The 21,175-nt window shown below is 47.2% G+C and overlaps 1 protein-coding gene across 1 annotated transcript in view; it reads left to right on the forward strand.

Moving 5' to 3' along the window:
* The window catches only part of VPS39 (VPS39 subunit of HOPS complex), a 116,534-nt gene that overhangs the window by 21,026 nt on the left and 74,333 nt on the right, over window positions 1-21,175 (forward strand). The window contains exons 8-13 of the mRNA XM_073577854.1: window positions 7,402-7,585; window positions 11,052-11,172; window positions 13,549-13,669; window positions 15,279-15,408; window positions 16,845-16,987; window positions 19,116-19,259. Coding sequence (XP_073433955.1) covers window positions 7,402-7,585; window positions 11,052-11,172; window positions 13,549-13,669; window positions 15,279-15,408; window positions 16,845-16,987; window positions 19,116-19,259 — 843 coding nt within the window. The remainder of the gene's footprint in view (window positions 1-7,401; window positions 7,586-11,051; window positions 11,173-13,548; window positions 13,670-15,278; window positions 15,409-16,844; window positions 16,988-19,115; window positions 19,260-21,175) is intronic.

Consider the following 21,175-nt stretch of genomic DNA (forward strand, 5'->3'; position numbering starts at 1 on the left):
AAAACTTAAGGGCAAAGCTGAAAAGGTGCAAGCAAGGCGACCTACAAACCTGGATCAGTTACACCAGTATTGTCAGGAGGAATGGGCCCAAATTCCATCAAACTATTGTGAGAAGCTTGTGGAAGGCTATCCCACACATGTGACCCAAGTCATTCAGTTTAAGGGCAATGGTACCAAATACTAATGAAATATGTCAATTTTTGACTATGCGGTAAGTAATAAAAATGCCTTAAAACATTCTCTCTCTCATTATTATGGCATTTGGCAAATATTAATAATTATGGTAATCCTAATTGACCCAAAACTGGAAAGTTTTATTCTGATTTCATGTCAGATATTGAGGAAAAACATGCAGATCTGTCTATTCATATAGTGTACGTATACTTCTGGTTTCAACTGTAGATATATACCGTATATACTCATGTATAAGCCGAGATTTTCAGCCCATTTTTTTGGGCTGAAAGTCCCCCGCCACCCCCCCTTCCCCCCTCTCTGCTTAAACGCGAGTCATATACCGGGGGTGGGAGGGGGAGCGGGGGTGTCAGAGACCATACTTTCCTTTCCTGGCACTTCTCTGCAGCCCCTGCATCTCCCTCTGCCATCTGCTTCCTGCATTCAGCAGTCACGTGGTACTGCTAATTAAACTCATGAATATGCGCATATTTAATGAGCGGTACCACGTGACCATCTGAATGCAGGAAGCAGACGGCAGAGGGAGACGCAGGGGCTGCCGCTGCATAGGAGACCTTGCGCTAGGAGGAGTGAGTATGACGGGCAGAGTGATATTCACCTGTCCACGTTCCAAGCCGTGCACCGCTGTGTCTCCGGGTCCTCTTGCTGTGACGGCAGAGGGCACGATGATGTAGTCTGTGCGCGCCCTCTGCTGTCAATGCAGAGATCCGGGGTACACAGCGGTGCACGGCTTGCAACGGGGACAGGTGAATATCCCCACTGCCAGGGGCTCAGGACACCGGCACCTGGCCCCCAGCGACGGAGAGATGAGTATGTAAATTTTTTTTTCTCGTTCGCCTTATTGGGGGACACAGAGACCATGGGTGTACGCTGCTGCCACTAGGAGGCTGACACTATGCACAAAAAAAGTTAGCTCCTCCTCCGCAGTGTACACCCCACCGACCGGCAGGAAATTCCTCAGTTTAGCTTAGTTGTCAGTAGGAGGTGGACACGGGTCTTTTATTAGACCCCTATCTACCTCGATGTGCGTCGTTTCTTTTCAGGTTTTTCCAGAGGGATACAGTGTGAAGAGTCACAACTGTACTCCCACAAAGAGACTGAGTACGGCGTGTACTGCCACCCCGTATCCTCATAGCTCTCAGTGGCGGGACCACAGCTTAGCACGGGTGCGTGCCAGCGATCCGGAGAGTCCTTGCCCCCCGCCTTCCACCCACTCGCCTACCAGAGCCTGTCGGTCGGATGAGGCGCGGATACCACAAAAGACGCAGACAGCGTGGGATACATCAGGTACCTTTTATTGCAAACGGATCACAGGGTGAGTATGCAGTCCAAGTCGTGGCCCCCTGGCGGTTTGAGGAATCTTGGGAGTGGTCGCCAGGGGAGCACTGTAGGGTCTCTGCGCCGCCCGCGCCTCCCAACGGCCGCCGCATCCGTACAGGCCCCGGCTGTTGCACGGGCCTTGTTCTGCGCTTCCCCACCTCCTTCTTTCTTCGGCGTTCGGCAGGGGTAGCACAGGAATCGAGCGGTGATAAGTAGGGAGGTGGCCGCGGCGATGCTGCGAGACCTCCACGCGGACCCACGCTGACAGGCGGCCGCCGCCATTAATTTAGTCCCCGGCTTCATTTCGGGCCTTCTCTGGCGTTACGGCCACGCCCCCCGCTCTCTCTCATAGGCGGGCTTCTCTCCCGCCCGTTCTAGGACCACCCACCGCCTCTCAGAGCCTGTGGTGGGCAGCGGGCGGTACCTTCCTTGGCTCAGCTAGCTCCGCCCATCCTCGTGTGAAGGCGCGCGTTTATCCACAGGCTGCCGCCATTTTCTCAGCCTGTCAGCCGGACACAGAGGGATCCCACGTTCTACTCTGCTGGGGCCTTGCTTCTTCAGACGAGCTGTGTATCAGCACTTTTGGGGACACCGGATCGTGAGTATCTCTGCAACTGCAGACTGACACCCTCCTCTGCCTTCTGTCCCCCAACCTTCCGGCATTTCTTCAGGGTCCTTCCTTTCTTCCTTCATTATGCCTAACTCTAAAGCTGAGCGTGGCCGCCCGCCGGCCCCCACGGGTTCTCTAGTCCAGTTCTTTGCTTGCCTCTGCCTGGACTGCAGCAATCCCATGCAGCATGACCCCGTCCAGGAGCCATCTAATGCGCCACGTGAAAGCGAACCCCCCCCCCTCCATTCCTGGTTTAGCCTTGTCTCTTTCTCAATCTGTGGCAGACCTCACCAGGGTGTCTCAGTCCCTAGTAGCCGTCCTTGATAAGTTGCCCCTGGCCCCTTCTGCAGAGTCCAGCAGGTCACATGAAGCTCCATCTGAGCCAGCCAGCAGAAGCTGCAAAAAGCCCAGACAGGATCTCCGGCTGGGATCCCCTCCTGACCTCACATCCCCACATAGTCCTTCCCAGCAGTCGCCCTCCCGTGCTTCCTCACCCGAGTCAGGTGAAGCGTTCTCGGATGTGTCATCCGAAGAGATCTTAGAGCTGGATTCGGACCAGGACGTGGACATGAAGGTTACGGTACAGAACCTCATTGCTGTGATTAACCACACCTTCAAAATCTAAGACTCCCCTGCGAAATCCTCAGAACAGGAGGTTTTTGTTCAGACGGGCAGAAACACCTGCCAGGGTCTTCGCCTCCCACTATGAGTTTAGCAAGATCCTTACCAGGGATAGAGAAAATCCGACCAGGCGATTTCAAAGAGGGAAGCGCCTCGGCGTGCTGTACCCGTCTGCCAAAGAGCTCACCGACAACTGGTCCGCTTCCCCCCTCGGTAGACGCACCCGTGTCCAGACTGTCTAACAACACGGTCCTCCCGATTTCAGGTGTGGCGTCACTAAAGGATTCTAATGATAGAATTATAGAATCTTTAGCAAAGTCAACATTCAAAGCGGCTGCAGCGGTGCTAAGCCCAGCCTTCGCTTCATCTTGGGTAGCGAAGGCCATAGCCACTTGGGCAGAGGATCTCCGCCAGAGCATCCTAGATATGGCCCAACCAGAGCAATTGGCTGAACTAGCCAACCAGATCTCCCATGCAGGGGATTATCTGCTCTCGGCCTCCTTGGATGCCGCGTCTTGCGCAGTCCAGGCGTCTAGCAACGTTGTGGCAATCCGACTTACAATTTGTCTCAAGGCTTGGCAGGCGGATTTGTCTTCGAAAAAGTCCCTTACCAATCTGCCTTTTCAGGGAGCGCGTCTCTTCGGGTCCCAGCTGGACCAGATTATTAAAGACGCCACTGGAGGCACGAGTTCCCTCCTCCCTCAGTCCAAACCTCGCAGACCTCCGCTAAGACGTCAGTTTCGGCCCATTCGGTCTTTCCGCCGTTTTCAATACGGCAGACAATTCCTCTAACCAACAGAGAGCGCAGGCACGCCAGGATAAAAAAAAAAAAAAAAAAAAAAAAAAAAGTGTCCTTCAGACCCACTCCCTCCCGGCGATCTCACTCCTCCCAGGGCAGATCCTCCAGAACTGGACGGTCCACATCAGCATGACTATCAACGAACTCCCGAGGATCCCTCCCAATTGGGAGGTCGACTCCTCTTCAGAGACGCCTGGCTTGCTTCAGTAAAGGACGCTTGGGTCAGGGAAGTTGTATCATCAGGATACAAGATAGAGTTTGTTTCTCGTCCCCGGGATCGTTTCTTCGAGTCCCGACCTCCAAAAGATCCTGCCTTAGTTCCAGGGTTCTTTGCGTCCATCGCCTCTCTCCTCAGTTCCGGAGTGATTGTGCCAGTTCCCGAATCAGAACGTTTCACAGGGTTTTATTCAAACCTGTTTGTGGTGCCGAAAAAAGGCGGTACAGTTCGCCCCATCTTGGACCTCAAGTTACTCAACAAGAGAGTCCGACTGCGTCATTTCCGAATGGAGTCTCTTCGGTCGGTAATCGCTTCCATGGAGATGCAGGAGTGCATGCGTTCAATAGACATTCAAGATGCCTATCTACATGTTCCCATATTCTCCGGCCATCAGAAATTCCTGCGTTTTGCGATTCGCCAGGAACATTACCAGTTTGTTGCACTGCCGTTCGGTCTCGCCACCGCACCAGAGTATTTACAAAGATCATGGCGGCGTTGATGGCCTTGTTAAGAATCAGAGGTCTCGTTCTTTTTCTGTACCTCGACGACATTCTGATCAAAGCTCCATCCTTTCATCAAGCTCACCAAAGTCTTATCGTCCTCGACACCTTGTCCAATTTCGGGTGGCTCATCAACAAAAAGAAGGCCTGCCTTGTTCCGACACAACGCCTTGTGTTTCTGGGTCTATTGTTCGACACTCGTCGATCGAGGGTTTTTCTCCCACAAGAAAAGATTTGCTCCCTGCAGCGGGGTGTACGATCGCTGCAGATCATACGACTTCCATCTCTCCGGACAACCATGAAAGTCCTGGGAAAGATGGTGGCGGCGACAGAAGCGGTTCCCTTCGCCCAATTTCACTCCAGCCCTCTCCAACACACCATCCTGTCTTGGTGGAACAGGTCTGTTCTTTCCCTGGACCGCCCATTTCGTCTTTCATACCGGGTCAAGCAGTCCCTCAATTGGTGGCTGACGTCTCCTCTCATCTCCCTAGGACGGTCATTCCTTCCCATCCACTGGCAGATTGTGACAACGGATGCCAGCCTCCTCGGCTGGGGGGCAGTGTTCCGCAATCACACTGTTCAGGCACGATGGTCGACTCAGGAGTCAGCTCTGCCGATCAACGTCCTCGAGATACGAGCGATTTATCGGTCTCTCATTCACTGGGAAAGTCTTCTCAGGGGCCTGCCTATCCGGATTCAGACAGACAATGCCACAGCGGTGGCATATGTCAACCGCCAGGGGGGGACACAGAATGTCTCAGCCCTGGCAGAAGTGTCCAAGATTCTTCATTGGGCAGAGCTTTCAGTCCCGGCAATATCCGCGCTGCACATTCCCGGCGTGGACAACTGGGCCGCCGATTTTCTCAGCCACGAGGGTCTCGCGGCGAGAGAGTGGTCCCTACATCCGGAGGTATTTCTTCAGCTTTGCCGTCGTTGGGGAACCCCGGACGTAGACCTGCTAGCTTCTCGCCTCAACAGGAAAGTCCCACAGTTTGTATCCAGAGCTCGAGATCCTCTCACAGTGGGCGCTGACGCTCTGGCCAATCCTTGGTCACAGTTCGAGCTACCCTACCTATTCCCTCCCCTGTCTCTTCTTCCCAGACTGTTGAGGAAAATCAAGGCGGAAGGAATTCCAGTCATTCTCATCGCCCCGAATTGGCCCAGAAGGTCTTGGTTCGCGGACATCGTCAACCTTCTCGCGGATGCCCCCTGGAAGCTTTCAGACAGGGCAGATCTGCTGTCTCAAGGTCCGATTTGCCACCCCAATTCTCGGCCGCTCAATTTAACGGCGTGGCTGTTGAAATCGAGGTTTTGAAGCGATCAGGCTTTTCGGATCGAGTTATTCATACTATGATCCGGGCCAGAAAGCCATCGTCTTCCAAAATTTATTACCGTACCTGGAAGGCCTATTTCACTTTGGTGCGAGTCCAACGACATTCCGCCCATGCATTTTTCGCTCCCTTCTGTCCTGGCGTTTCTTCAGGCAGGGCTTGATGCAGGCCTTGCCCTCAGCTCTCTAAAAGGTCAAGTTTCGGCGCTGTCCATTTTATTTCAGAAGACGTTGGCCTCCCGTCCTCAGGTCAAGACCTTCCTTCAAGGAGTGGCTCATACGGCTCCTCTGTACCGAGCGCCCGTAGATCCTTGGGATCTTAATCTGGTTCTTGAGGCTCTGCAAGGTCCTCCCTTTGAACCTCTCAGGGAAGTTTCCCTAGCCCTCCTTTCATGGAAAGTAGCCTTCCTAGTAGCAGTCACCTCCATCCGGCGCGTGTCGGAATTGGCGGCCCTCTCTTGCCGCTCTCCTTTCTTGGTACTTCACCAGGTCAAGGTAGTTCTGCGGCCTCCGCCCTCTTTCCTTCCTAAAGTGGTGTCCACTTTCCATCTGAATGAGGATATTTTTCTCCCGTCCTTTTGTCCGGGTTCAACTCATCCTCGGGAGCACTCCTTGAACAAGCTGGACTTGGTCAGGGCGATGAAGGTCTACCTAGCTAGGACGACTTCTTTGCGGAAGACAGACTCTCTCTTCATCATTCCAGATGGAGCGCGGAAAGGTCAGCCGTCCTCTAAGGCTACCATTGCTCGCTGGATCAGATGGGCAATTTTGGAGGCCTACCGGGTCAAACATCGATATGGCCCCTCCGGGAATTGGAGCTCACTCTACCCGGGCAGTGGGTGCCTCCTGGGTGGTGCGCCACAGAGCCTCCGCGCTGCAGCTTTGCAAAGCTGCAACCTGGTCATCGGTTCACACATTTGTGAAATTCTACAAGGTCCACACCTACGCTTCGGTGGATGCCAGCCTAGGTAGAAGGATCCTGCAGGCAGCGGTGGTGAGTCCGCAGGCCTGATGAAAGTTTGTTTTCCCGCCCCAGGGACTGCTTTGGGACGTCCCATGGTCTGTGTCCCCCAATGAAGCGATAGAGAAAACAGGATTTTTGGGTTGCTTACCGTAAAATCTGTTTCTCGGAGCCTTCATTGGGGGACACAGCACCCTCCCATGTTCTACAACTCCTGTTCTTATGTTGTTTGTTAGTTACAGTTGAGTTTTCTGTTCTGTTTTTCAATCTATTCTGTTACTTCTCCTACTGCTTTCTCACTAACTGAGGAATTTCCTGCCGGTCGGTGGGGTGTACACTGCGGAGGAGGAGCTAACCTTTTTTTGTGCATAGTGTCAGCCTCCTAGTGGCAGCAGCGTACACCCATGGTCTCTGTGTCCCCCAATGAAGACTCCGAGAAACAGATTTTACGGTAAGCAAACCAAAAATCCTGTTTTATGGAGCATCTTATGGGGCAGCATTAACCCTTGTGGAGCAGCATATGGGGGGTATTTATGGGACAGCATTAACCCTTGTGGAGCAGCGTATGGGGGGTATTTATGGGGCAGATTTAACCCTTGTGGCGCAGCATATGGGGGGGTATTTATGGGGCAGCATTAACCCTTGTGCAGCAGCATATGATGGGGGGTATTTATGGAGCATCTTCTTGGGCCAGCATTAAACCCTCGGCTTATACGTGAGTCAATAAGTTTTCCAAGTTTTTTTGTGGCAAAATTAGGGGGGTCGGCTTATACACCTGTCAGCTTATACTCGAGTATATATGGTATATATTTTTTTACTTTTTTTTGTAAGTAAAATGACTTTATTTACAGGTGGATGGAAAAGGTTCCATTAAGGAGCTTTTTCCCACTGGCAAACAATTAGAGCCCCTTGCGGTGCCGCTGGCTGATGGAAAAGTAGCTGTGGGACAGGATGACCTGACTGTAGTTCTAAATGAAGAGGGTACCTGCACACCTAAATGTGCCCTAAACTGGACAGATATCCCCATGGCAATGGGTAAGCATGACATACTTAGTATTGTGGAAACTGAACCCATTACCAATGCATGAAACGTTGGGATACAGTAGTAAATTGTACAATGTGATATATTGTGCTTACATTATTTGCCCCTGTCCCATTTTCTTCTATTTTTGCATATTTTTCACATCTGAAGTTTTCAGACTATGAAAGGACATATAAAGATTCACTAGTACTTTTTTTTTTTTTTTTTTTTATGACCCAAGGCTTCTTTTCTTTGGTGCTTAACTGGACTGTTGCAACTACAGTGGTGAACTCAGTAGTTACAGCAGTGAACTATACTTCACCACTGCCACCAGTGATTGTGAGCAGTGGTTACATGGTGTTCCTTCTGGAAGTGGAGGCTGACGGGGTATAGGCACCAGTATGGAGGGCAGTCAGTATGTGTTAAGTGTTAGGCCTCTTTCACACTTCAGTTTTTTGCATCAGTTATAATCCGCCAAAAGGACGGATGGCGGATCCGTTTTAGTACTGATGAGAACGGATGTCACCCGTCCATTTTTTTGACGGATCCGACAAATGAACAATTTTATAGGAATCGCAGCCTGGAGAGAGAGAGAATTTTTTTTTTTTTTGTCCGGCACCCAGAAAGAATTTTGGGTTAAATGAGTGTCTGGAGGATCCACCACAGAAGAAAACGTTGCAAGCTCCGTTTTGAAATCTTTGAGGATGGTAACGGACAGGAACTTTTGGCGGATCCGCAAAAAAAACGGATGCAACGGACGGCAATCCGTCACAATCCGCCAATAATGGAAGTCAATGGGGGAAAAAACGGATCCTCAAAAGAAAATTGAGGATCCGTTTTTTTTCAAAACCTGGCGGATTGTGACTGATTGTAAAAAACTGAAGTGTGAAAGAGGCCTTAGCAGTAGGAGAAATGGTAACAACACATTAAATAACCAATGTGTTAAACATAATGAGCAATAGCAAAAACCAAGGGGTCACGAGTAGAGAATGGCACAAATGTAGCAATAAGTGAATGCTATTGGGAGGGATCTGTGACCTCCACCAAATAGAGAAGACTTTTACCTCTAAGTAACAATAAGGCTATGTGCACACGTAGCAGAAAATTTCTGCTTAAAAAACGGACTCCCTTCCCTGAAAACGCGCGTTTTTTATGCGTTTTTTTCCGCGCAGTTCCAGACCGATAAAAATGGCCAGAAATGCGGGAAAAAACGCGAAATTAATGAGCATGCTGCGTTTTTTACCGCGAAGCGGTTTTTCATGGTAAAAAATGCATCAATATGCACAAAAAGTGCAAAATGCATAGAAATGAATGGGAAACTTATTTTTTAGCGTTTTATAGCGGATTTATTGGCAAATCCGCTAAAAAACCGCTGTGTGTGCACAGCCTAAGCCATTTTTGTCGTTGCTGGACCCAGAACCTTGGAATGTTTCTTAGCCGTGCCAAATGGTTGGACAACAGTGGTGTAGGTGGCTATCTCTATTGAAGTGTTGTTCCCAGAGATACAAGTTGTCAGCTATCCTCAGGTCCCAGTGGTCAAAGTTCCAGAGATCAGCAAGTTACTCCCTATCTGTTTTTTCGGGAAATAAACTTTTAAACTGCTGTTCCAGGGCTCTGCATCCCAGAGCAGCGTCGGTGAAGAAAGCATGCGCATTGTAAAATTTGAAGCCACAACCACATGGAATGTGGCACTTTGCCATTGCAATGTCTTTCAAAGGTGCATTTTACAAGAGCTCCATTTTCAGGTTTTGGAATAGGTAATGTCATATGTTAAATGCGACGCTTCTACAATTGGTTAAATAAAGTACATCTATGCAATGTGTCTTCAGGAAAGCGATACATCGCGTCTAAACGTTTCAGCTTACCAAAAGCAAAATTCTATTCTTTGTCAAGTTCAGTCCAATTCCGAAGGTGAAGGAAAACACTAGCGTTTAGGGAGAATGTTGAAAGGCAACTATCTTATGGCTGGAAGAGGAGTCGTTATCTACGATGTTCAGTCTACTTGACTTCCATTGTTAGGTTGTCATTTAGAAAGGACTGTTTGGAAGAACTTTGCTCATCCAAGTCTGGGGAATTATGAGATCTGCAGCAAGATCCTGCTGAGGCAGTAGCTTCCATTTCATGCAGCGGACCTGGTGAAGCTTTGTCTCATTTCTCTCACCTCAGAAGATAGGAATGGTGGCCAGAGAGGAGAGGCATAGTGTCCGGTATCCCGGAGATGGTGGCAGTACAGTTACTCTGTAGAAGACCTAACAGGCAGAAGAAAACTTAAACGGTATTATACACTCGTACTTGGGTGCTTTTTGTATTGGTGGGACAGGCTGAACTGATTGACAGATTGGGCTTGTGGTAACAGTATGTACAGAGTATGTAATAGTGCGCCGATGCCCCGCCTCTAATATAATCAGGGCACGCGGTAGTGAGGCTAACCACACTATTGTCCCTCCTCAAGTGGAGTCACACAGTGGTAATTTAGTGCTGTATTTCCATCCTAAAATAGAAGAAAGGAAAGAAAAATGATGGGTAGATTATAAGAACAAAAGTACCGTAACAGGACACACATCTTAATCATGTTATTCATGGCGTTACACTGCCACAGGTGTATAAAGTCAAGCTGGTGCCTGCACCGGCTGCCTCAGTAGACACTTGTGAAAGAATGGATCTTTCTGTAGCGTTCACTGAATGCGAGCGTGATCCAGTGATAGGATGTCACAGTTGCAACAAGTTAATGAAGTTTGTGAAATGTCATCCCTACTAAATATTCCATGATCAACTGATTGGCATTATAGAAAAGTGGAAACGTTTAGGAAGCTTCATCTCGTTATTTAATCTGCATCTCTGGTCAGCTCTGCTGTACTGCCTCACCCCCCACACTGCCTGCCTGTGCAATGGAAGCTGCAGAAGTGTTAGTGCGGTCAAATCTGCTGCCAAGCTGTGCCTGATTGCAACTATGAGAGGAGGAGAGCAGACTACAGGTGCCCCAGACGATCCTGTGAGCACCGATTCCTTAGTCGAGACCAAAAAACTAGCACTAAATAAACTGGCCCATATTTTTCCAGCCGTATGATGGATAAAAAAAAAATACTCAGGAGCAGCGGGAATAAGCTTCATTCAGTGAACACTATAGAAAGATCCATTCTTTCACCAGTGTCTGCAGAGGTGGCCAGCGCAGCCAGCTGCAGAGGCTAGAAGTGGCCATGTCTGACCCGGTGACAGGTCCTGTTTAAAATTTTAATTTAATGATCTGAAACAGAAATGGAAGAAATGGGGTTTTCCCATCACTGTACATTACAAAATGCAGCCTATCCAGCAGTTTTTCACATCTCTAGCCGTTTGTTTTATTCTATTTTCATACATTCGAGAATTCTCTTTTCCAATAGTCGTCATTGCCTCTCCTTTTTTAGATTTTTATTTTATTTTTAGTGCAGATTAAAATGATCAGCACCGATGAGAATGGCTAACTTTGTTTCCACTTCACAGAACACCAGCCTCCTTATATCATAGCCGTGCTGCCAAGGTACGTGGAAGTGCGGACGTTTGAGCCTCGCCTCCTGGTACAAAGCATTGAGCTCCAGCGGCCTCGTTTTATCACATCTGGAGGGTGAGAATCTACTTGAAGCTTGTCTGAGTGAAAGATTCAATATTTTCTCTTATTTCAGGACAATATTACAGTTTAAAGTATTTGCCTGTTACAAATCACGTTGCAGAAAATTAAAATCTGCAACGAATGCGCAGACAGAATCCACAGGTCTTACTTGTGAATTCCATGCAGATTTCATTCTACTCCATATACTAAGCATTGTAAAAGGTCAAAACCACAATAAAAATCTGCATAATAATGAACATGGTGCCGATTTGAAATCCATGCCGTGCTTTAATTTTCATGCAGATTTTTTTTTTCTGCAAGATGTGACTGGGATTTTGATTAAAAAAAAAAAAAAAAAAATTGTGAACTTGGCCTTCATGTTCACACCATTATATTTTTTTATGTGAAAAAAATCTGCCCCAGATGTCAAGAGAATCCAAAATTCTGTAGAAGCTTTTTTTAATTTATTTTTTTATTTCGTTATTTTATTATATAGTTTTCAGATTTATTTTCTGAATTTGAAGCGCAATATGCTCCAGAATCAATGTGGGAAAACCTCAGTCCAACATCAGTTTTCTGGGGTTCACACTGGCTCATTAATTCCAAAAATACATATTTTCAATGTAGTCATCAGTCTTGTGATTCCCAGTTTATTTATAATCCAGTATGTTTTCTCACAAACATGGCTTGAACATTATTGGTGTGACCGGTTCCTATCAGTAAATCATACAGTGGCATGTAAAAGTTTGGGCACCCCTAGTCAAAATTAGAGTTATTGTGAACAGTTATGAAAGTTGAAGGTGAAATGATCTCTAAAAGGCCTAAAGATAAATGACACATTTCCTTTGTATTTTAGACAAAAAAAAAGTTAATCTTTTACATTTTAAAAATTACAGAAAGCAAAATGGTTCGATGCAAAAATTTGGGCACTCTGCATAGTTAGTACCTAGTAGCACTCCCCTTTTGCAAGTATCACAGCTTGTAAATGCTTTTTTAGCCAGACAGGAGTCTTTCAATTTTTATTTTTGTTTGAGGGTTTTCATCCATTATTCATTTGAAATTTCTTCCAGTCCTGGGAGATTCCAGGGTCGTCTTGCATGTACTGCTATTTTGAGGTCTAGCCACAGATTTTCAATGATCAGATTGGGGGATTGTGAGGGTCATAGTAAAACCTTCAGCTTGCGCCTTTTGAGGTAGTCTATTGTGGATTTTGACGTGTGTTTAGGATCATTATCCATGTGTACAAGACATCCTCTTTTCAAATTGAGCTTTTTTACATATTGTGGTATGTTTGCATCAAGAATTTGTTGAAGTTTCATTGAATCCATTCTTCCCTCTACCCATGAAATGTTCCCCTTGCCATTGGCTGCATTACTACCCCAAAGCATGATTGATCCACGCCCATGCTTATTGATTGGCGATATGTTCTTTTCCTGAAATTCTGTGCCCATTTTTCTGCACAAATAACTTTTGATCATTGTGGCCAAAGAGTTCTATTTTAACTTCATTGGTCCCCAGGACTTGTTTCCAAAATGCATCCAGCTTGTTTAAATGTTCCTTCGCATACTTCTGACACTGAATTTTATGGTGAGGTTGCAGGAGAGGTTTTTTTCTGATAACTCTTCCATGAAGGCCATATTTGTTCAGGTGTCTCTGAACAGTAGAACAATGTACCACAACTCGGGAGTCTGCTAAATCTTTCTGACGCTCTTTTGCAGTCATGCTGGTGTCCTAATTTGCCTCTCTAGCAATTCTCTGAGTAGCTTTGAAATTTTGTTTGGTCTTCCACACCTTATCTTGACCTCCTCTGTTACTGTTCACTGTCATTTCTTAATAACATTTCAAACTGAGGAAAGGACAACTCAAAAACCCTTTATCTTTTTATGGCCTTCGCCTGCTTTGTGGGCCTCCAGCATTTTCATTTTCAGAATGCTTGGCAGCTGCTTAGAAGAACCCATGGCTACTGTTTTTTCGCACAAGGTTACACGAGGCTGGGTTTTTATAAAGCTGGGCAGCTTGCATCACCTGGCCTTTCCAAATGGCGATAGTGAACAAGCCATGACCCTAACAGGCTAAGGTCTGAAACCTTGGTCAAACTTATCTGATCATGCAAATCCCCAACGGTGCCCAAACTTTTGCATCGGACAATTTTCCTTTTATTTTTAAAATGAATGTAAAAAGATGAAAATGTTATTTTTTGAATAGAGTACAAAGGAAATGTAATCTTTAATGTTAGGCCTTTTTGCTTAACTGTTCACATCAAGAGTAATTGACCAGCGGTGCACAAACTTTTACATGCTGCTGTATGTAATGGGATTATAAGCTGCATCTTTTCTGTAGTCGTCATTTTCTCAGTATCCATATGTAATAATCTATTTTTTTTTGTTTTAGTTCTAACATTGTGTATGTAGCTAGTAATCACTTTGTTTGGAGGTTGGTTCCTGTCTCCATTGCAACACAAATACAGCAACTACTTCAGGACAAGCAGTTTGAACTTGCCTTACAATTGGCGGTAAGTCTGGTTACTGTAGTCTGAGTAATTGTATGTTATTACATAGTTAATACGGCTTAAAAAAAATACACTTGTCCATCAAGTTCAACCAAGGGATGGTAGGGGGCGCATGTACAATCTAAATTCTTGACCAGTCCACTTTTAGAGTTAATAATTTCCTCCTGATTTTCAGTTGTCGATCCACTGTACCAACCATTAAAAAAGTTATACATCTACATAAGCTTTTATGTTTTCTCCTGAGAGAGACTATTACACAGACTAATAGTTCTCATGGTAAAGAAACCTTGTCTCTGGAGAGTGAACCTTTCTGGTCTTTTGTGGGGATGTTTCATTAAACCGCTTTTGACCATACGTTTTCTATGGGCCCATTTATGTAATTGTACAAGTTAATCTTATGTTTTTTCAAGACTAAATACATTTTAGACTTTTGGGTGGAACTTATCACCTTCCTCAGGAGTTTGCGTTGAGTCTGTCTTAAAAGGAATGTGTCACCCTTTTTTTGGCCTGTAAGCTGCCGGCACCGACATCAGGGTCTTATCTACAGCATTCTGTAATGCTGTAGATAAGCCCCCCCCCCGATGTAACCTGAAAGATAAGAAAAAAGAGTTAGATTATACTTACCGGAGGGGGCGGTCCGGTCCGGTGCCTCCCATCTTCATACAATGCCGTCCTCTTCTTTCCTTCCTGTCGTGGCTCCTGCGCAGGCGCACTGCTCTGCCCTGTTGAGGGCAGAGCAGAGTCCTGCAGTGCGCAGGCGCCAGGAGAGGTCCAGCTCCTGCGCACTGCAGTATTCTGCTCTGCCCTCAACAGGGTAGAGCAGTGCGCCTGCGCAGGAGTCACGCTAGGAAGGAAAGAAGAGGACGGCATCGTATGAAGATGGGTGTCGCCATCTGGTCCGGCGCCTCCCATCGGACCGGAGCAGATGCCAGGGTGAGTATAATCTAACTCTTTCTTTTTTTTTTTTTTTTTCTTCTTCTCTTTCAGGTTACATTGGGGGGCTTATCTACAGCATTACAGAATGCTGTAGATAAGCCCCTGATGTCGGTGCCGGCAGCTCGTAGGCCAAAAAAAGGGTGACAGATTCCCTTTAATCACAGCCAAGTTGTGTGTTTCATGCGTTCCATAATAAATTTTGCAATTTTTCACATTGTCTAAATATGGATTTGTGAAGCTTGGAGCCTACTTAAATCCCTTTGGTTATCAGGGGTTGGTTAGGATATTCCAAATTTTTTCCAACTTGCTTTATTTGGTATTCTATTACACTCCTAAAGGCCTGCTAATCCCTATTTTTTGTTTTTACTTTTTTATTCTTTTGTAACCACTTTGGTAGCCGATGATGCTGCCTGCCAAACGGGGATGCCTCTTTGCTACTTGTAGTGATGGACCGTAGCCTAGTTTGCCTTTCCAAGAAACAACCAGGTGAACCTCCATCTTGCCAAGCAATCAAACAGGATGCAGTAAAGGCCAGTGACAAGGGTTAAATAGGCAGAGCATATTGGAGTAAAGTTTCAGTGTTTAATAACTTGCCTACAATGAAAATACGTTTTACTATGATCCCATTTCAACCTGAGAAGAAGTTTTGTAATTATATTTTATTTTTTTATGACAGAGGATGAAAGATGATGCTGACAGTGAGAAGCGGCAGCAGATCCATCACATTCAGAACTTGTATGCCTTCAACCTTTTTTGCCAAAAACGTTTTGATGAGTCCATGCAGGTGTTTGCCAAGCTGGGTACCGGTAAGACATTCTCTGAAATTATTCTTTCCTTAGGTTTTTTAATCACATTATCATTGATACTGGGGTGAAAGTTTAGAAACTTTGAATCCGAAGATAAGAACAGGAAAATAAAATTAATTCTTAGACTCAGCTTGTGTGTGCTGGGACTTGGCTTGGCACCTATGAAATAAAAGGTTGACACACCAACAGTGATCCACAGGTTCATTTGTTGAGAAGAATTTTCTCAGCCTTAAAACCTAGATAGTATTCTTTCCAGGTTGAATGTCCTAATATTAATATATATCTCCTGCTGAAAAGCTTGATAAATTATAAAAGTTGGATAGACAACTCCAGATAAATGATTGTCTGGCATATACCTAGCGTATTTTTCGGACTATAAGACACACCGGACCATAAGACGCACCCCAATTTTCAGAAGGAAAATAGGGGAAAAAAAATAATGTGTCGAATGGGGTTCCGTCTTACAGTCAGAATTAAGCTTACCTGGGAAGGGATCCGGCACAGGTGGTCACAGGGGTCATTCAGTGCTCCAGGCTGGTGCGGTGGCAGCGGCTCTGTGCCGGGGCAGGTGGGCTGTGCCGGGGCAGGTGGGCTGTGCCGGGGCAGGTGGGCTGTGCCGGGGCAGGTGGGCTGTGCTGGGGCAGGTGGGCTGGGTTGGGGCAGGGGCCGTGCTGTGCTGGGGCAGCTGTGCTGGGGCAGGTGGGCTGGGCTTGGGCAGGTGGGCTCTGTGGGGTGAGGGTGGCGGCGGGCTGTGCTCCACTGCAGGGGCGGCGGCTCCGCCGGCATTACCTCGAAGCCCGGAGGCCACCCGCACATCCGTTGCTGGCTGCTGCCATGTTGCGGTGGCCTGCGGGAACATGGACGCTGCGAAGATGGCCGCCGGTCCGGGGACGGGGCATGCACACGTTCAGATCTTGTCCCAAGATCTCGGGAGACGAGATTCAAATCTCGGCAACGAGATCTCGTCCCCCGAGATATCGGGACGAGTTCTGAACCTGCATATGCGCCGTCCCCGGACCGGCGACCATCTTCCCGGCGTCCATGTTCACGGAGGCCACCGTAACATGGCAGCAGCCAGCAATGGATGTGCGGGGGCCGGCCTCCGGGCTTTGGGGAAATGCCGACGGAGCACAGAGAGCCGCTACCCCTGCACCGGAGCACAGCCCGCTGCCACCACTGCACTACAGAGCCCCGCGGCACCCGCTCCAGCCATGGACTGATGTAAGTATATTGCAACATAAGACGCACCTCCCACTTCCCCCAAAAATTTTTGGGGAAAAAGTGCGTCTTATGGTCCGAAAAATAGGGTATATACTTCCCGAGAATTCGCCCAGTGGTCATAGAGGCAGTGTTTCTGTAGCCTTAATAACGTGCCACGTAAACGCTCTCATTTTATTTTCCATCTCCAATTTAAAACTAGGTTTCATATTTTACAGATCCAACACATGTTATTGGGATGTACCCAGATTTGTTGCCCTCTGACTACAAGAAACAGCTGCAGTACCCTAATCAAGTACCTTTGCTGTCAGGAGCTGAACTGGAAAAAGCCAATCTGGCCCTAATCGATTATTTAACCCAGGTGAGGATCAGTCCATAAGAATAAAGAATACAGAACCCCCACTAGCAAATAATGAACTAATTCTCTATCTCGTATACAATACTTCATTTTTCATATGAAATGCATACAAATTAGTGTTATTAGTGGCTAACCGGTGACCCATGCACACCACACCTCCTTAACGGGATTGTCCACTCCACAAACTACCCATTCGCTACGCCATGTAAAATAACAGCCTGTGCTCTTCTCCATTGCCATTACAGTGATGTCGGCACTGGCTCTCCTGGGGCTTGCTTGACACTATTGTCATGTGAGCCCTGATTCCAGTCAGCAGCCGCTAATGATCCACCTCACTCGCACTTAATTCAAACGTAACTGACATCCGGAGGTAATTGCGCTCCTCAAATTTTCTACAAGATGTTGGAGGCGTCATTGGGAAATCTTGATAATTTATCCAGAAGATCATTTTGGTCAGTCACTGATGTTTGGGTCTGGATTGCAGTCTGTGTTCTAGTTCTCCACAAAGGTGATTAGCGAGATTGAGGTTAGGGCTCTGAATGAACCAGTCAAACTCTTCCACACTAAACTCACCCAAGCATTTCTTTTTAGACTTTGGTTTGGACTTTGGTGCACAATCATGGGGAACTGAAAAGAGCCTACCCCAAAGTATTCCCACAAAATTAGAGGCATAGAATTGTGTAAAATGTCTTGATATTCTGACGCATTAAGACCTCCAGTCATTAGAATGAAGAGGCCTAGGCCAACCCATGAATAACAACTCCATAGCATTGACCTCCTCCACCAAACTTTAAAGTTGATGATGAAATACTGAACTGTATGGCTACTCCTGGGGTGTGCTGAGCACCTGTGCTTGGTTTGAACAGTTTTTTTGCTGACTGAATCCCATTAAGGAACACTGAATCTAAAAATGAATAAAAATGTTCAGAAGGTGCAGTAATTTTTCTGCTGTCTCTGAAGGGTTTCCTGTATGCTTCTGATACAACGGGCGCATTCAGATTGTGTTCCGTCACTGGGTCTAAGGGTACCGTTACACCTAGCGATGCACCAGCGATCCCGACCAGCGATATGACGCGGTCAGGATTGCTGGTGCATCGCTAGGTGGTCGCTAGTGAGCTGCCACACAGGCAGATCTCACTAGCGATATAGCAGGGGTTGGGGGTCGCTACTTACCTGTCAGACGCGGCTCCCGCCCGGCTCCACGCGTTGCTCGTCGGCGCCACAGGAAGCGCAGCAGGAAGTGGCCGATGAGAAATGGTCCAGGAGCTTTTCGCGCGATCAGCGATAACCAGCGGGGGAGCCGGTCGGAGGTAAGTATCACATGCAGCGATATCGCTAGCAATATCGCTGCTACGTCACAAAATCGGTGACTTTACAGCGATATTGCTAGCGATATCGCAGTGTGTAACGGGGGCTTTATGCTGAGCCGGTGGTTGGTCAGTGCCGAGGACACAGTTACAGCCACTGCATACAATGCACTGAGCGGTGACTGAAGTCTTGCCTGCCCGCTCCTGTGACTGAAAGCTGAAGGCTGCCGGGAGGACTGAAGTTAATTTCCTCTCAGCAGCGGGGCTCTAATGGGTACTGGTTGTGTTCAAAATGCTGTTGACCTGTAGTTGAACTTCATATCCACAGGTTAATAGCGTGTTTTGGTTTTTTTTACTTTTACATGACCGGTTACTTTTAAATGTAAAATGAGTTAAAGGGAACCTGTCACCAGAATATACGCCATTATCCTGCGGCTATGGGGTCAATCTGCAGATTAATACCGTTACTAACCTCGCTCTGTATTAGGGCCGGCTGTCAGTCAGGGCCTGGAATGCAGGTACACCAGCTGCTCTCTATACTCAAAACAGTGACTGAACCTGCGCCGGTGCTGCCCCCGTGACTGAAACCCGAATGCTGAAGAACAAAGTTGATTTTCTCCCCACTTCATTCGGCTAAGTACCGGCGACGGGCAGGTCAGCAATGCTATTGACCTGCAGATTAACCCCATAACTCCAGTTTAATAGCGTTTTTACAGATGACAGGTTCCAATTAAGAAACAAATTGCTACGCTTTTCATGTGTATTGTCTGTTTCAAACAAATCTAAATACTTTTTTCTGGACTTTCCTTTTAATAATCTGACAGAAAAGGAGTCACCTGGTTAAGAAACTGAATGACACTGATCATCATTCTACAACCTCCCCCCTAATGGAAGGAACCCCGACCATCAAATCAAAAAAGAAGCTTCTGCAAATTATAGACACCACTCTGTTAAAGTGCTACCTGCATGTAAGTTATTTTCAATACAAGTTGCATAGGGGTTTTCTTATTTAGCATGATTTCTAAAAATTAAAATATATACCACGTTCATGCCATTCCTATTAGTAGCACTGAGAGTTGTAGTGGCTCCACTGATGGAAAGCTGCTTTATGACTGCTCTCCTCATCCTCCTGAAAGCTCTTTGCATTGGGACTATGGAAAGTGTGACCTCTGTTTGGGACTGGTGACGGCGGCCCCTCTGTTTGGGACTGGTGACGGCGGCCCCTCTGTTTGGGACTGGTGACGGCGGCCCCTCTGTTTGGGACTGGTGACGGCGGCCCCTCTGTTTGGGACTGGTGACGGCGGCCCCTCTGTTTGGGACTGGTGACGGCGGCCCCTCTGTTTGGGACTGGTGACGGCGGCCCCTCTGTTTGGGACTGGTGACGGCGGCCCCTCTGTTTGGGACTGGTGACGGCGGCCCCTCTGTTTGGGACTGGTGACGGCGGCCCCTCTGTTTGGGACTGGTGACGGCGGCCCCTCTGTTTGGGACTGGTGACGGCGGCCCCTCTGTTTGGGACTGGTGACGGCGGCCCCTCTGTTTGGGACTGGTGACGGCGGCCCCTCTGTTTGGGACTGGTGACGGCGGCCCCTCTGTTTGGGACTGGTGACGGCGGCCCCTCTGTTTGGGACTGGTGACGGCGGCCCCTCTGTTTGGGACTGGTGACGGCGGCCCCTCTGTTTGTTTGGAAAGATGTACAGTGAAGAAGTAGCTGTTCACCAGTCCTTGGTTGAATTCTCCCCTCTGAAAACCATGTGCCTGCTCTGTACACTGTTGTGTAAGAGGCCTGGTGCCCTTATACGCCAGTGTCAGGAAAAACAAAATTGTAGCCCTGATGGCATGAGTAAGCAAATGAGGGAAGAGAAGAGGTCTGCAGCACTAAAAAGAAGCAAGTTCTGCTGGGAAATGTAGTTTAGCAGTGTATTAATTGCGACATGTACAGAGGGGCAAAGAGATGAAAAAAAGACACAAAGGGACAAGAAAAACTTCTTTGGGCTTAGTTTGTATATTAATAATAAATATGCATGTACTGTGCTTTGTGAAAAATATGATTGGAGGAAAAATCCTTGAAGTAGGATTGTTTGCCACTCCTGTGATGACTGCAATCCACAAGGGCCCGATGACTGCTATTTCTGCAGATATGATACGGTTTCTCCTTGGTGCCAGCAATATTTCACACCTAATTTTAAAGACTTGTTACAATTAAGTCTCTCATACACATGTTTGGTAAAAAAATAAATGCTGCCACAATAATTAAAGGGAACCGATCAGGTCTCCCGTGCCCCGTAACCACCAGCAATTGGGGCTGCATATCTAAACAACCTGCCTAACAGTCTCTATTACATTACACCCATAAACAGATCTTTAGAAAAGCTATTTCCAAAGTACATTTATGGTCTGTAAATGAGATGTTTGACTAGTTGAGGAGGCGTTTGTGTCCCCAGACTGGTCAGCCCACTTGGCATTTAATCACACCCATATGGGCATGATAATGACTTACAAGCGCTGGCGTCATCGCCAGCTCTATACTTGGGCGCATGGGCACAGCTTTTTCCCCTCACGTCACTGATGCCCTGAAGCCGGCTGTACGCGTCCCAGCCTCATAGAGGCGCACTGCGCATGTTCATAACGCTTCTCCACTTCTGATCATGTGTAGTGCGCTTCAGTGAAAATCTCCAAAAAGTTAAAGAAGCTCTTGTAAATAAATATAATTTATTATAACCTTTCATAGCTGTAAAGTTAGCAGAAAATTCAAGTCCATCATGTCAACCTATAATTTGGCATGAGAAAAACATGAATGGCCCCATATTAAAAGAATGAATTCCTTCCTGACTCCACATATGGCAATCAGACAAGTTCCCTCAAAGTCCCATAACCTGTAATATTA

Source organism: Dendrobates tinctorius, unplaced genomic scaffold (genome assembly GCF_039654945.1).
Source record: "Dendrobates tinctorius isolate UK_male_01 unplaced genomic scaffold, ASM3965494v1 ptg000057l, whole genome shotgun sequence".
Classification (NCBI taxonomy): domain Eukaryota; kingdom Metazoa; phylum Chordata; class Amphibia; order Anura; family Dendrobatidae; genus Dendrobates; species Dendrobates tinctorius.